Below are 16,974 nucleotides of genomic sequence, written 5' to 3' on the forward strand. Positions count from 1 at the left end.
GCACTTATCGAACAGGTATTACGGAAGTATAATGATTGTTTAGCGAAAGAAAGCAGAATATCAATTTAACGTCATTTTCCCAACCTGTCGCAGGCTCATACGGGCTGATATACTGTTTTTCTGCCACTACACCAGCTTCCAAAGCAGGCTTTTCGTTACGTAATAAATATAGTGCGAATTCACTACGGCTTGTGAGAGCTACGACTAGTGGTGCGTCGTAAGTTAAACAAGTTTTTACAATTACGTCGCAACAACAAGAGTTACACTGCCTTGAATTTCCTATAAGGTTTATTTGAATTATTCCAGGTCAGAAAAATGACCAACTATTATTCACGATTTTCATTCGCACTCATCCGGGATTTTCATTCGCACCGTTCGGCACCACCTTCGTCATTCGCACTCATCCGAGATTTTCATTCGCACAAGTGCGAACCGTCACACAGGTTGAAAAGCACTGCATCAGACAAATGAGTGTGCTCCGATGTAATTTAGAATCAACTTGAAAAGACCATTACGAACAAAAACCTCCTAAAATATCATTTCATGTCATACCAGTATACCACTGAACGCAGTCGTGGAGACCAACAATTAATCACACGGCAGGTAAATGACCGATGGCAGCATTGTACCCCGCTGTAGCGCCAATATACTTTAGTAACCTTGAGTCACGAAATCGCCAGGTTCAGAGCATGTCGAGGAAAAGTAGTCAACGTCAACGAGACAGCCCTTCATTTCGGATTTATATCAATTAATATTACTGGGTAATTATAACCTCGGCCTCCTACATGTTTATATCCAATCCATTACACAGTTTCTCGAATCTTCATCTCGATGAAACGCATCCTTGCCACTTTCCAAGTGATCTTATTGAACAATGCATTTGGATAACTGTAGCTGCAACTATTGTACCACCAACCACCAGCCATAGCACCAGCTTGGATAGCGGGATCATTTGCGCAATTTATGCTACGTAAATCGTGATCAGCATCTCGAGTAGAAAACGGTTGACCGTTATTATATGACAGCCCATCACTCGTCGTATTTCCAGAGTATCCATTCACGTGCAATCTGTAGTTATCGGAACTCGAAGCAATCCTGAACGAGCTGTAAAGTAAAAAGATTGTGATATGTTGGAAGTAGTACTGTACAAGTGATGTGAGGATGGTGGCTAAAATACCTTGTCGGGCCAATAAATCATGTGTAGGATTTGCCCCTGGCGCCGTCAGAGGTAATATTGAAATTGAAGAGGAAATTTATGACATTTGAGCCTTCATCTACTTAACCGACAGATGGATGCGATAAACGCTACAAAACCAGTTGCCGAAATCCACTACTAGGATTTGACAGATTCTGTCAAATGTTAATTTGAAATGACTACTCAAAGGTATAAAGAACTAGTATTGTACTTTATAATCATATGTTCCTACTACATAACAATATGTAACAAAAATTTAGTTGAGCCGATTTTTTGATATTTCCTATACCATATTCCTTAGTAAAACATGTTTCTGGCATTTATTTGCCTCAAGAGTGTCGTTTAAAGTGTCAAGTGTCATTTTAAGCTTTTTAAACTGCCCGCACCGTGTTTTTCGATTGCCTTCATTGAAATTCCTATTAACTGTGACGTCACATTGATCCAACATTCAATTCATAATAGTTGGTTGTTAGCAACAATCATCTTCTCAGTCTCAGTTAGTCAGTATTGGCTACAGCAGGGGTGGCCAACCTGCGGCCGTAGAAGGAAATTTGTGCGGCATTGGACACGTAGTTCAATTAGTATGTGTTAGCGGCCGTCGACTGCATTTTGAATTAACGAGTACCTCCCGCTTTCTTGATCGATTTTAATTAATCTTGAAATTTTCTTCGCGCTGGGCGCGATTCAATGTGGCTTTATTTTTCAGTTTTAATATAGTACAGTGGTTCCTAGAGTTGTCCATAATTTGGAAAATCTCAAAAAAGATGCGTATCCATGCCTCATTCTGTAGATTATTGATAAAAAAAACATCACTGAACTTGCAATAAGCTCACGGGAAAGTCGTTAACATTTGTCTTGATACGTTTGAAAGTAGCTGCCGTAGAGTGGGCGTGTTAGCGACCATAGAACGGCGAGAAGACTAGTAATAACGAAATCACGTCTCTTGATTGGTTGATCAGCAATGCTTGAATGGTCACGACCACAGCGGCTTGCTGATTATGTGCTTATACTAGTTCGAGAAGTTCGCTAACGGCAATGATTCTGTAAGCGCATTGTACGTTGGTGATTTAATAATAAAATGAGACATCTGATCATTGAATGTTTTAGTGTTAAAACTAGGTACCGATAGCTTTATTGCAACAATAGCCTATTGCAGGCATGACAGAGGCTAAACAGCGAATGATTGTGAACTTATAGAAGTAAGTATAGATACCAGAAATAGCCTGCATATCTGATATGCTTGAGATTACACCAAGTGGTCCTGTTTTCTGGGTGCAGGTAAGGTATATTAGACATCGCCGAACTGGTGTGGCATACCATGTGATATGGATTCTGGACACAATCCTGTATGCTCAGAAGATATGTGGGCCGACCAGGTAGCTCTATTGGATTTCTGAAGAAGAGTGTAACTACCACACCGCTTCAATACATCCTTTTTGTGTCCATGTCTGGTTTGATTCAAGCATTAGTAGTGATGCAGCCGGTAATGATCTAAGATTCATTAAGGACATGCTAACCAATGCAAGCAAACTGTCTTTTTGCTGGTCCTACCAGCATAGTCTGTGCTTATCTTTAGACCTCTTTTCGCGGCATCATTGAGGACTTTGACAGCACTTGCGGGTATGATTCATTATTCTGCAATAATCTGACAAGTGCCAAGCATAAATGGCAGATTCATCCAGCCCTTACAGCATTCAAGACTTCAATTATATACCACGACAACAGCCTAATAAGATCAGACAAAGTAGTGTCAATGTCAAGCTCTATATTTGTATTCAATGATGGTACATCCCCTCTGAAACTAGAAATTCGTTTGCCACTTGCATAAGCATATTTTCCCGCTTGTTTTTGTGCTTTCCATCAATGAAATCAAGGCATACGGGCTACAACGGTTACCTTCACAATAAGCCAGAGGTCTCAAACACGCGGCCCGCCAGAGCATTTTGTGCGGCCCGCGACGACATTTCAGATTTTCAATAATTTTTCAACATATTAGTGCCACATATATCTTTTCAAGCTGTAAAGTGAAAATTCCCTCTTAAATTGCTCCGATAGCCTAAAACTACTCATCAAACTTCACTATCCGCGACCATAGTAGAGACTCCCTGTTTTGCCACATTACCAATTCACGATGATAAACCCTGACCCTTAGACGATATTCATTTACAGCACTATGCTTAGACGATTCGTGACTGAAATTTGTGAGTTAGACTTGGACGCGACCTTTATTAAAATTACTCAGACTCGGGCTGACTCGATGGCCAATTGAAAATGGCCGGAGTGGACTTGGATGGACTCGGAAAGCCGTGACCTGGTTAGAACCATGAACACAACAAACTAGTCACGTGTCATGGGAATAGTAATAGATCAGAAGGTCGCAGCTTAACATTCGCTAACTAATCAAGTAGTTATGGCAACCATTGGCATTCTGTTAGTTACATCTTGGGTCGCTAAACTATGTTAATAATGCCACTCAAAGGTATCGAGTATACCGTAGTGGTTGGCTCCAACGATGTAACGATGCTGTTCGACGTTTCGAAATTTCTATAACTATGACACATTCATCAATATATTTATATTGTTATTTTCTGCTCCAATATTCGAAAGTAATTGACCATGAGCTTAATAACCCACTTATCAGGAGTATACCCAAATCCTGGATTGGGCTGCACTGCTAATCCCCAAATGCTGTGATAGCAGATTAATCTCTATTATCAGTCTGTTAAATTCATAATATTCATAGTAGCTGCGAAATTATAACGTGATAGCTTTTAGGATAACAATATATATTTTTCCGCTCACATGGCGCCTATATCTTATTATTAATATATATCAAATACAGGAGTAAATTACATTTTTATGATGAGTGTTGAATGTCAGTCTGTTGAATTGGCTCACTTTCAATAGGACAATTTCATTCCGTCAAATACGGCCTACTTTGAAAGACATGGAATAATACCCCTGTTGATGCTGCAGCCCGCGGCGTCGTCAAAACTGGAAAATTGGCCCGCGAGCACATTTGAGTTTGAGACCTCTGCAATAAGCCATACAGTCATGTATTTAAAGATATTGTGAAGCAGCTGTTGTTTGTTCATCATGTGTTTCGTTACTCAACATGTTCTTAATTAATCCTAAATCATTATTGGCGGACCAACCTACAATGCACTTACAGAATCGCCGCCGTTAGCCGACTCCTTGACCAGCTGATCAACAAGCCGCCAATGTCGTGATCATTGAAGCGTAGCAGATTAGCTAACAAACGCCGTGATTTCGTGATTACTAGTCTGCTTGCCATTCTATGGTCGCTGACATGCCTACTCTACGGCAGCTACTTTCAAACGCATTCAGACAAATGTTAACGACTTTCCCGTGAGCTTATTAACTATAATCTATAGAATGAGACATGGATACGCATAAATTTTGAGATTTTCCAAATTATGAACAACCCTAGTTGTTCCCAACCTTTTCCGTCTCGTGCCCCCCTTGGCCGATATTTGAGCTAAAATCCCCCCACCCTATGAAAAAGTTGCCTGTGACTAAAAAAATGTGCTTTTTAACGCGCAACTATTTGTTGACTGAGCAATTAATGGCCAAACATAGTCAGATATGTCCAAACTATGGCGAATGCGGACCGCACTAAACTTTGATAAGTACAGTCAAATTTGACCTGTTTTTGACTGCTGGTCGGGTAGACGCTGACGAAAAATAAGTCTCCAAGTCCGCTTGCTATGGACTTGAGTTGAATCGATGAATTTGGTACGGTATGTTTTTAACTTTAGCTCACATATTGGCTTAAAAAGTTGAACAATTTCACCTGCGGCCTTGTGCCGAATTCGGCTTGACGTTTTCCTGCTTAATAGCAATTTGGTCGAAAGGCTGTCGCGGAACCAACGAAATAGTCTCGTGAGCCTCACTTAACCCTTTTAATGTGGGGGGGGGTCACTGGTGACCCAAGTTCAAGTTCATCCTTCAATTTCTCCCAAGATATATGTCGAAACGGACTGCTTTTGGTTTCCATGGAAAGCCTGCTATCTTCTGATTTATATGATACCTAATTTGAAGGTATAGGGCATGAAAATTCTCGAATACCGACGATCTTACATTAAGAGTTCGGCTGAAAATACCCATGCCTAAAATTTCCAGATATTTTCCGAGTGGGAAATATAGTCAGAAATTCTGCCAGAACATAAGAAGTCGACTTGTACGGTATTCTGTGTGATTTATCACCGTTTGGAATATCAAACCTTGTTCTGGGGAGTTTTCTGAGGGGGTTTGTTAATTGTGGTCACGCTTCGGTGATTTTCAAGAACATAGCCAAGTCCAAGTTCAAGACGGAAAATGAGTCATAAACTGGTTTACTATGCCTGCAAATAGTGGGATATGACAAGAGAAAGTATACCACGTTGTTTCATGCCATTAACTGGGTGTAGGGGTCCGATTCGGTATTGATCTTGAACTTGACCATTATGACCACTCACTGACCACGCCCATATGTAAATTTTTCATGTATTATTGATTTTTCGATATCTGGCGAGCCGCGCGGTTTACGGTCATGGTTGACGGCTTGTTTGAAACCAGGCAACGGTGGCTACGCACTGAGGCATCATTTTTGACTCTCTGACGCTATCCTGGGGGTCAATCGGGGGAAAATGAGAGTGAGAAAGAGATTTTTCAGAGAAAAAGTTTGTATATTTAGTCGTATAAAGAACCCTATATATGGCATGGGGTGTCGATCGAGGGTGAAAACGGTAGACGGCTTTACCCCGGCAAATTTTAAACTTGAACAGCTCAGATTAAGGTCTTGGTGAGGTCACGGTAAGAATTTGAAAAGTGATGGTCAGTTCTGCAAAATCTGAACCCCCAGAAAAGGATTAATCATGGAGTGTAATATCTACGGATGGCATTCAAACATACACCTATAGTTTGAAATCCACCAAAGAAACATACAGTTGTAAAGAACTAATTTCTACTTAACAGTTCTATACCATAAAAATCTAAAAGCCTCGTGAACCCAGTATATCTTCCGATACAATGCCAAAGTCAGATTCCCCTAAAAATTATGCCAGATTCCCCCCTAAAAATTTAAAAATTCCCCCCAATGGTGGAATCCCCCCCCCGGTTGGGAACCACTGATATAGTAAGACCCGTTGCAATTATAGCCCCACATTCCAGATTCCAGTTGTGGCAAGATAGCGCAGTGGTATAATCTGCAGCTGCATCACCAATGGGTGCAGGTTCGAGTCCGACCGAGGTCGACTTCAGAATTCCTATACCTAAGTGTTGGAGGTTTATCTAGGCTCCTCCTCGCCACCTCATTCGCGTAAGTCGTGTCTTACAAAAAGCCTAGAAGTGGCTGTGCTATAAGTCCGGCAGTTATGGGAAAAAATAGAGAATATCGGCCTGGTGTAAATGACCAGACCATAGTATAGTCGACAAACACCATGAATATCACAAAACAAACAACCAAAGAAATTACAGATTCGAACAGCAGAGGAAAATGATTCGCCCCACATCTAAATACCAACTCGGAATCGTGTACTCCTCACTATACCGACAATCCTGATGGGAGGTAAAGAAATAACAGCAGGCAACAAAGTGACTAATAACAATTGGCCCACCCGAAGATGCATCATCATTTATATCTTGCCCTAAATTTTCGAAAAAACTCAGTCATCAACTCTACCGGTGAATCTCATCACATCCATGGGCTGAGAAAGGATAAATGTTTGATAGGAATATGTAAAACTACTAATATTAATCACGAAATTTTCGCGTTTCGCGCGATAATATACAATCCCAATACACGACCAGTGATCACTCGCTTAGTCGAAAAGCACAATACCAACAAATTTGAAACGTCTGTCTTCAGGAAACCGACATTGACAGACCAATACCTTCGTTGGAATTCATTTAGTTCTCGAGGGAAGCGAGTGGCGCAGTTGGATAAACACTGTAGTCACGACACCAATGGTCGCTGGTTCGAATCACGGTTCTGACCAACGTCTACGTGTCGGAGGTTTCTCTGGGCTCCTCATCGCCGACCTCACTACTACGGTAGAGCATTGAAAAGCCCAGACTGAAAGTGAGCCGTGCTATAAGTCGGCACCAGAGACCACGGTGGGGACGCATGGGAGTGAGAGACAATGAAGATGGCTGCGAGAGAGAAAGACGTTCCCAAGAAGACAATAAAAGCAAAGACCCATGAACTTTATGAAATACGTGTCGTGGGGCACAAGGCCTAGAAAGGCGATAAGCCCCACTGTGTAGTGCCTATCAATACAATACAATTTAGTTCTCGACGCAGAAAAAAACGATCTCATAGGCACCCTCGTACATAGAGCGTTGATGATATGTTCGGGTAACAAGCTGAGTTTTGAACTTGACAACATCCGCAAAATCTTACTTGATAACGTCATCAACCGCGGCACAGAGAGGAAATTAACGCAATCCAACGCAGAAAAGTCATCAGAGCCGAACGAACGAACAACCAAAGATGTTTATATCCATCTATCTTGGATTGGTCCCATTTCCACCCGCTTTGAAAAACAATTGATTTCTGCGGTCAAAGTGTTACGACACAGTCAAAACCACTACGCAACTACCCCCTTCAACACGCAAAGACGTGCTCCCTGCACTTGAACAAAGTCCACTGTGATTGTGGCTACATAGGAAGAACGTCAAAGAGTCTGCAGGAACGCATAAACCAGCATGCCCCAGGTTTTATCCGAACACGTACATCAGGCTCGGCGAGAAGCTCACTCTTAACTCATCCGCATAAGCTTGATGCTGACAGATCAAAGGCCATTATTTCTGCCATCGGCAAACATCTATTAGATAATCCGATTTGTGCGAAAAATTATCGAGACGACAGATTTCGCGTCGCTGGGAGGGGCCGTTCACACTTCCATTTGTGTGCCTTCGAGTCGACTTTTATCAAAATACACCAACCCAAACTCTGTCAACAAAAGGAGTTCGTGTACCACCTGAAAATAGCACATTGAACGCTCTCTCGTTTGAAATTTTATGCTGGCGACGTCATATTTTGTGATACAATTGTTGATATACAATGTTCTTTCCAATTCTCTACTAGTTGCTGACGAATACCCCTGACGAGTGTCGGCCGAAAATATTCGGGTTTATTTCAATATGAATATACTGTTCAATTGTATATTGAAGTTCTGTACCTCCAAGAAGCTCTTTAAAACATAATACATAAAAAATTTAACTGAACTAAAATTTCGCAAAATTTTGTTACATGGTGTTATTTTTGATCCAAAATAAGAGAAGATTTCTCATTTCACAGACGCAAGTCACGCAAACAAAACCAGTTCTGACGATTTTTATAGTGTTGATTTGTTACTTGATGCATGAGTATGCTATATCTGTTCATATTAACCTTTTCATTAGCGTTTTATTACCTCCAATAAGGAATTATTGTGATTAATACGGAGCTATGAGTCAAATAAAAAAAAATAGAGAAATTGACATTTCTTCGAAATTTAGGAAACTTCAGGAACAATTTTGGTATAGATGCGAATTACGTGGCTGCACTATTTGCCAAACGGATATTTTTAGCAAGTTCAGGTAGATTCGTAAATACAGAAATGGTAATGTTGTTCCCTGGCCATTCGAGCATAGAATATATGAAAACGGGTTTTAAACGAAGGCTACTTTCGCAATAATTAGGAAAATACATATTATAATCTGAAATCGCTCTCAAAGTCGAAAATCGGCATTATTCCGAATAATTGGAGCGCCGCAAAACAATGAAATATTACCGTTACTTCGACGAGACGCTCAGTGCCTTCTCAATCAAAACGCACAGCTCCGATTTCGATTTCGATCATCGAATTAAGTTTCGCAGTCCGATTACCGGTGATAGCTTTTTTAGCCAACAGTTTCTCAAGGGCTACTCCAAATTTCAATTTACTGAGACCTACAATATTATATCGTAGGCCCGATTGTCCTCAATTTCTTTTATACCGAGACGGTGAGATTGTTTGCCAGTAGGGTTGCATTTAAAACAAAAAACAATTAAAACAAACACTTGCTGGCTCATCCTTCTCTTCAACGGTTCTGAGTTTCTTGCTAACTGAGGCGGTGCCTAATTTTTAGGGCAGAATGGGACAAAAAGGAAGGCCTACGTTTTTCAAACGGCTGTCCTTTGGTTTTTACGTCGTATTTTATAATAATCTTTATTTTGAAATATGCATTTTATGTCTATCCATCGTTTTGCTAAAATTCATTGTTATTTCTGGTGTCGAAATAAATTTATGGTTAAAAATGTATTTTTAGCCCATTGTGCCCCACCAGATGCCGCTGGCCACTTACGCCGCATTTTTTTTTTACTTCTCGGCGCATTATGTCCATCGCTTCTGGTTTGGGCGAAAATTCGTCACTTTCGTTTCCGGCGACTAGGGTTGCATTTAAAACAAAAATCAATTAAAAACAAACATGTTTACAACAAGGCCCATGTATAAAACATGTTTCTTAATATGTTTTAAAGTCATGACGTCACGAATATTCAATTGCACGTCATAGTGGATTGACATTCACAATTGAAAATATAGGGTAGATCAATATCCTTTGACGAATTATCTACGTACTATAGCTGTTGAACCGACTATTTTGTGTTTTCCAACCATCCCATATCGTACACGTCGGCTACATAGGGTGGTAGTGGTACGTAGGCTCATACAACGTGTTTTATGGAAAGTATTTACACGTTTATGGCATAATTGTACAACTTTAAAAAACACAACTTTGTTTATTTTCAAAAGGCCTTGGTTTTAAACACTGATTAGAACATGTTTTAAACAAAGTTTTTGAGAAACCATTTCTTTTAAATGCAATCCTATAGTTACCAGAGGTGGTCGGTAACGAAGTAGCCTACTTCTACTTTTTTGAAGTACTCAAGTAGTTTTCCAATAATTCTAGTGGTAAAGTACAACTAATTAACGCTACTTCCTCCTCTACTTATTATATTTTGTGATTTACTTTTAGCTATTTTAAGTTGGTCAAGAAGTAATATATTTCGCCAATTTGAGAGATATACTGAGGAATTTCTGAGATTGAGGGGCTGTTGTTAGCGAGCACCAACAAGAATTTAATTTTCACAAAAGTTGAGTAAAACCCAGAATTTTCGTCACGCTTCGCGCAAATTAGAGAGTGCCAAACACGTTTTCACGAAAGTCTCGGTCAATATAATTTAGGTAGCGGGTCGCGTGGTTCCGTTCACACCGCACTGTCACTCATATGCTGTGTTTCATCACAGTTAATATGGCTCATCAAAACGTTTTGAACTACCGGCTCGCAGCCTAGCGTCTACATTTTGTATCGTAATCTAGCAGCATATGGCGTGTCGTAATCTGGAAAAGTGATCGCTGATCTTTTTTAGCGTTACCCCTATTCCGGAAATAAAATTACGGTATATGACGTTTTTACGATCCTCCCTATTTTTACTAACGTCTACTAATCGCGCAGAGTGTTAACACACTATCCGATACAATGTCATGCCTTTGTCCTTTTCTGAAGTAGGGTGTTCGAAGAAACAAAAGATTAGAATCGCTTTTCCAGGGAAAAACCATCATTTGCATCCCATGATTCGGTCGAATGCTTGTGCTGTCGAAAATATGTACCTCTAGGGATGTATTGATATGAATGAAGCTCTCTACACCTTCCACATAGCTCCATTTGTAGGTTTTGTGAGCCTATGCTATGTTTTCATAGCTACTCACTTACTCATAATTGAAAAGATTTAGAGCCAGCCAATTCTACTTCCCGTAGTTTTAGGTTGCTTTTAAAAGTACTACTTCTACTCGTGCCCGAGTAGCTTTTTGCGTCGCTACTTTCTCTTCTCCATGAGTAGCTTTCTCGACTACTTTGACCACCTCTGCTGAGTGCTGTAAGGTTTATTCGGCAACGCGGTTGGGAACCACTGACAGAAAGTAATGTTACTAATCTTGCCTGCATCACAGCCAGCTCTAACAGTCCGAGTCGATAGTCTATTCAATAGTAGTAAGTTTACTCGTAACTAGGGAGATTATTTGGACCTAAAAAAGGAAAGCTTTTGACCTAGAAAAATCAAAATGTTGACATTGTTTACCTTAAAAACTTAATTTCGATCAAATTTCGACCTCATGTATGTAAATTAGGTGTTTTCCCACATATTGTTAGAATTGTACTACTGATCTTCAATTCTGGTTTGAATTGTCTGTCCTTACGACGTAGTTTGGCCGGACTTTTGACATAGAAGCTGACAAGTTTTTACATGAAAAAAAGTTTCTTTTAACGAAATCTGGACTTATGAAGAATTCCAGTAGTTGCAGCACGCATTACGGTAGAAATAAATAAAAAATTGTTGTAGTACAACGAAAGATACTTTCGTATCTTTTCGGGCGGAAAGTGTCTGTCCTTACTAAGCAGCTTGCCAAGAATGGAGAAAGAACGTTGCAGAAAGAACGCGGCAGTTGTTGACTGACAACATTGAAGTTGTGCGTACACTGCTGGTGACACACCGTGTTGCTTCATTCATTCTGACAATGTTATCTACACTACATCACAATCTTTCATCATACGCCTATTGACAAAATAACCAATGCCCACACAGTCTTGCTTCAGTTAGGATATTGCGGTACGTTCAGCATACCACCATGTCAACCTTTTGTTTTCATTTGGCCGTTCATGATTCACAATGAGCAGGCAATGGGCCGTCTAGAGCGGTAGGCCTAAAGTAGGCTACAAACTGTATAATGTCAAATGATAGGTTGACTGACAGTGCAAACATTGACGATACAAACGAAATGCAGGGGCAAAACATTTTTTACTTTGTAAACAATTTCGACAATTTTTTTACCTAACGGTACAATTTTGACTACATTTCGACTTATTTTGACATGCCAAAAATAATCGCTCTCTCATAGCGTATGCGACAGAGAAACTAATCAGTAAGCTACACGCCACCTCAGTCAGGAAGTGGGGGAATTAGACAAATATGGTTCTCAGGAATTTAAGAAGCGTGTTCGCGGAAAAAAATAGGTTTGTGTAGCAGAGTTGGATCAATTGTAATTTGTAATTGTAATTGAATGTAGTAATTACATTTTACAATGTAATTGTAATGTATTGTAATTGAAGCATTTTTTTTGTGTAATTGTAATTGTAATTGTAATTTGACAAAAATTTTGCTCAATTACAATTTCAATTACAATAAATTGCTATTGAGACCTGACAAGCACAACATAAAATAATTGACTTATAATGCATTCTCTTTAAATGTCGACAAGGAATTTGGTGGATCCATTCGCGGAAGCCCTTGACTGCGCCCTTGCGGGCGAAGTTTTTATTATTTTTACCGCTATGCTGGCCTCGGCTGCCATTGTATACAATGCTTAGATTACTAACCAACGGATGGATTCGCAACACGTGACTCACGATTGAATACGCCGAGAAGCGAACTGCTGAGCCGGCTAAAAGCAGCAGAATTGATAGTCCCATAGCTGGCGATCCAAGCGTCGAAATTTGATATGTATGGTCCTAATCGAAAGCTAGTGTCGCATTGATTCCGCAATAAAAGTCTATTTCCAGGCAATGGTACCATCCCAAAATAGTCGTGAAAGTCAGGGAATCGGCATTGTTCTGGACAATCGCTGGGCGTAATTGGTAATTGTTGTGGTCATGCTGCTGCAGCGCTCTCACTTTTAAGAACAGTCGGCCTTAAACGGCTATTTTGGAGCAGTTACATTGGCGTGACGAGATTTTATTTTGTATTTTCGGTATTAGTACATCAATAGCTTACGATAAAGACCAGATGCATCAAATTTGAACGCATGGATCGCCAGCTCTAGGACTACAAAGTTTGCTGCTTTTAGCCGGCTCTGCAGTACGTTTGTCGGTGCATTCATCCGTGACTCACATCTTGCGCATCTATCCGTGGGTTGGCAATCTACAATACGATTTCAGATCACGATGCTGCATCGTTACTTCGTCTGGCTAACTAACCAGACCTCTGTATATTATATAACGTCTTATCTGACAAAGCACGGTTTTGTTTTTACTCCTCATCCTAATTCCTACGTCCCTCGATAAAAATAATATTACTTCGTTAATTATATACTATAGGCGCAAATCCAACACGTGCATATATTATAATACTTTTTCAACGACATACTGCACCCTATCCTTAATCCTAACCCATAGGAAATTAGGTAAATAACATTTTACATTTCCAATTACGTGAACCATAATTACCGAGCATACAAAACACGCTTATATTACGTCACAATGACATCTTACATAGCATACTATGTACGCACATAAACGCATTTATTACTACACAATCTGAACTAGATTTGAATTGTTGGTAAATACGACGCTACGGTTGTCAAGGAGCACGGTTGAATTTATGATTTATTCAATTACATGTTCAACACCAGCAATTGTAATTGTAATTGTAATGTAATTGAAGCATGCAAGGAGTAATTGTAATTGTAATTGTAATTTGATATTTTTAGCATGGAGTAATTGTAATTGTAATGTAATTGAAACATTCATGAAAGTAATTGTAATTGTAATTGTAATTGAACTGAAATAATGTAATTGATCCAACTCTGTTGTGTAGATAGGCCTACCTGAAAAACTTAATAAATTCTAAACCACAACGGCATTTTTGGAAACATTTAAGAATATTTGGTTCGATTTCAAATTAGATCGAGTTGGAGTCGGAGTCCAACAATTTTAACAAAATCCGACTCCGAATACAGCCGGTATGTGTTTCCCAGACTCCGACTCCAAAAATAGTTACAAAATTTCATTGACTCATCATCATCATCATCATTGGTTTATTAGCAATTTTATCAGTTCAATACACCACAAAAAATGCGATACAATGAAAAGAAAAGAAGATGTCGAAGCGACTAGGAGTTGTCTATGGAATCGACTCCGACTCCAAAATCGCGAAATGTAACGGAGCTCCCGTGTCCAACCCATCATCCTGTTTTCTACCTTAACGTGGGTTAGTGAAGGGTTCAGAACTCACATGATACTGTAGCTCATACAGCGCGCTATATCATTTTGAAATTATATAATTGATAATATTTTATAGTCCCCCCCCCCCCCCCCAGGGAGCGATATACAATATACATTAGGGATGAAACTACCTCTTAATGTGCACTATGCATGTTCGAAAACATACAGTATCCATCTACTCCAGTTTCAAATCAGTTACCTGTATTGCGCAGTATAGTAAATTCCATCCATTGTAATCATGTCGACTCTCATTTCGTGGGGGGATTTGGTGAGTTGATGCAACTTATCGAGACCTGCAATACAATAAGTTAAATCCATTAGCCCCTTTTAAGATGACACCTCTTTAAGACGTGTTTTAAATAATATACTCTATACTCTAGACTATACTCTACCTAATCCATTGGTTTTCAAACTGGGGGAGTGAAAGCATTTGAGTGGAGGCGCGAAGCCGCGTGAGAGAAATGATATGTATCTTTAACTCGGAATGTGTTTAATTTGTGCTGCAACTTTTGAGTTTCAACAATGGCAATAATTCGCATTATATTTCCATTTTAAATGCCATAATTGCGTCGTACCATCAACACACTGTTGCTACATTTTGACTGGAACCGAACCTTGCACTGACCAAAAGATTTCTCTGAGTGTGAACGAAGTGTAATTGGTGAATGCGTGTATCGAGCTGAACGATTGGTTTTCGTTAGCTTATCATTTTTTTTTATATAAGCTATAAGCTCAAGTTGGGTAATAGAACGAATTAGGCACCGAAATGGCAAAAATATCCATGCATTAATTGCTACCATTGTAATTGATGATGTTTAACAAAATATCCAACTGGCAATTATTTTGCGCTCCACGCGATTTACCTCCCGCCCATAATTATTGCTATGTAGGCTATATTGTATATAGTCCGAATTCCATATTTCAGAAGTGTCTCAACAGCCATAGCACCTTCCATGCCACTAAACAATGCGTCGGGATTGCAAAAATGCTGATTGCTCATTTTTCTAATTTTGGATATGACGATAAGGGGGGCGCGAAATCGAGGGGCGTGTCGAAAATTTATTTTGAAAAGGCTTCGTACCGAGCCAGAACTCTCTATCGACTTTCCCAAATCCGTTCTTGTATTCGTTCCAGACTCGATCGAAGTCAGTGCTTCCGTCCATTCTTCTCTGGAACACCTAGCAAAAGATTAAATAAGATGCAACATCTCTGGATCTTTCACATCAATTCCTTCCTTCCACATTTTATGTCCTGCTGAAAGACGCGTGAAATAATAGTTACAAGTATTTATGATTCACTTTTGTATTACTCTTATTTTGTTATCTACGAGCGGCGCCTCATTAGGTTCTGAGGTATAAAAATTAACATTTCACGGCAAACTCACAATCCACTTTCCTCCGTCCGTTTGCATGTCGCAATAAACATCACGGATACCAACTGACGGTATGTTAATCTGGAACACCCCACCCGTTAGATTGCGGGATATAGCCATTGAATCATTTACATCACTGCAACTGTATCGGATCGAGACGGCGAATTCGTTCAATGCTGTAAACAAAAATGCAATTTCCACGTTAAATGTCCGCTCTGAACAATTGAGATAACTTTTCTGTAGTAGATACCTCTTTCTATCTTTCGATCAATGCTTTCTTCGATAGCTGTCAGGTTTATGACACCCTGTGGTCCTGGAGGTCCAACCGGTCCAACTAGCCCCTGGGGACCGTGGTCGCCTGGTCTACCGATGGGACCTACAGGGCCAGGTGGTCCGGGACTTCCACGACTTTCTGTATTTTCAACTTCTTGCGAATCATCAACTGTCCCCGTATCCGTACCATCACACCATAGATCACATTGCTGGCAGACGTTGGATTTAAACGAGGAATTGCCTAAGTATGGCGATGCATCGATTATGTAGCCGGTGGTGACCAGACAGAGTAGGCCTACACCGAGTAATGCCATTTAGATCAGTGCCTATTAACCTGTTAGCAATTACACGCACTTATAAAAGATCTGATTTGACCAAACATACCTAATTTATTCCCTACCCTGAAATTGCACTCACACACGCAGTGAAGGTCTTGTAGTCCATAGCCTACTGGATTTTCATTATACGGTTAGAGTCGGGTTACTAATTCCCGAGTTGTTGTCATTTCTGAGACTATGGTTTGTGTCTGCAACAATTGAAAAGCTTGCGTGGCATAAACGTGAGTATTGCGGTGGCACCCACACCTTTGCCGCATTTAACCAGAGATGGTCAAAGTAGCCAAGAAAGCTACTCAAGTAGAAGTAGAAGTAGCGACGAAAAAATCTACTCAAGTACGAGTAGAAGTACTTCTTCAATGAGTCACCTAAATCTACTTGAAGTAGAAGTAGAATTGACTGACTTTAAATCTACTCAAGTAAGTAAGTAGTTTTGAAAACAGTCTTAACTCGTTCGCATGGACTGTGAAAAGATGCGAATTGAGCTATGCGACAGGTATAGAGAGCTTGATTCGTAGTGACGCATCCCAGGAGGTATCAGTTTTCGACTGAATAAGCAATGTTTTGCATCATGGGATGCAAATTATAGTACTGATATGAAAATGCGGTACTAACCCTCTGTTTACTAGAAGACCCCGTTTTTCAGAGAATATCATGGCATGGCGCCCTACCCCATATTGTAAGGTGCCAAGTTTAGGCGAAGAGCAATACGAAGAAGCTGTATCGGATACGGTTTCATCACTTTGCGCGATTAGTATACGTTATTAACAAATAGT

The 16,974-nt window shown here is 40.0% G+C and overlaps 1 protein-coding gene and 2 long non-coding RNA genes across 3 annotated transcripts; 2 read left to right on the forward strand and 1 right to left on the reverse strand.

Moving 5' to 3' along the window:
* Window positions 1–706: 706 nt before the first annotated feature.
* LOC145444453 (microfibril-associated glycoprotein 4-like) lies at window positions 707–16,202 on the reverse strand. The gene is made up of 5 exons (XM_080322438.1): window positions 15,841–16,202; window positions 15,603–15,766; window positions 15,300–15,396; window positions 14,418–14,511; window positions 707–1,104 (listed from the first exon to the last, which is right to left on the reverse strand). Exons 1-5 carry the CDS (start codon window positions 16,175–16,177, stop codon window positions 804–806), a joined length of 993 nt encoding a protein of 330 aa, XP_080178564.1. The 5' UTR covers window positions 16,178–16,202; the 3' UTR covers window positions 707–803.
* Window positions 1,435–8,363, forward strand: LOC145444455 (uncharacterized). The gene is made up of 2 exons (XR_013916687.1): window positions 1,435–1,916; window positions 6,338–8,363. It is a non-coding gene; the product is annotated as an uncharacterized LOC145444455 (long non-coding RNA).
* Window positions 2,050–2,790, forward strand: LOC145444456 (uncharacterized). The gene is made up of 2 exons (XR_013916688.1): window positions 2,050–2,666; window positions 2,702–2,790. It is a non-coding gene; the product is annotated as an uncharacterized LOC145444456 (long non-coding RNA).
* Window positions 16,203–16,974: the final 772 nt, after the last annotated feature.

This window comes from Botryllus schlosseri, chromosome 8, assembly GCF_051294905.1.
Source record: "Botryllus schlosseri isolate E-star chromosome 8, Bs_hap1, whole genome shotgun sequence".
NCBI classification, from domain to species: Eukaryota; Metazoa; Chordata; class Ascidiacea; order Stolidobranchia; family Styelidae; genus Botryllus; species Botryllus schlosseri.

Excerpts from the sequence above, each read along its gene's own strand:
- LOC145444453 (XM_080322438.1), bottom strand. The coding sequence starts at position 16,177 with ATGGCATTACTCGGTGTAGGCCTACTCTGTCTGGTCACCACCGGCTAC. Across the intron at positions 14,512-15,299 it reads CGATAGAGAGTTCTGGCTCG|GTCTCGATAAGTTGCATCAA; the intron begins GTACGAAGCCTT and ends ATTGTATTGCAG. Across the intron at positions 1,105-14,417 it reads TACTATACTGCGCAATACAG|CTCGTTCAGGATTGCTTCGA; the intron begins GTAACTGATTTG and ends TTTACTTTACAG.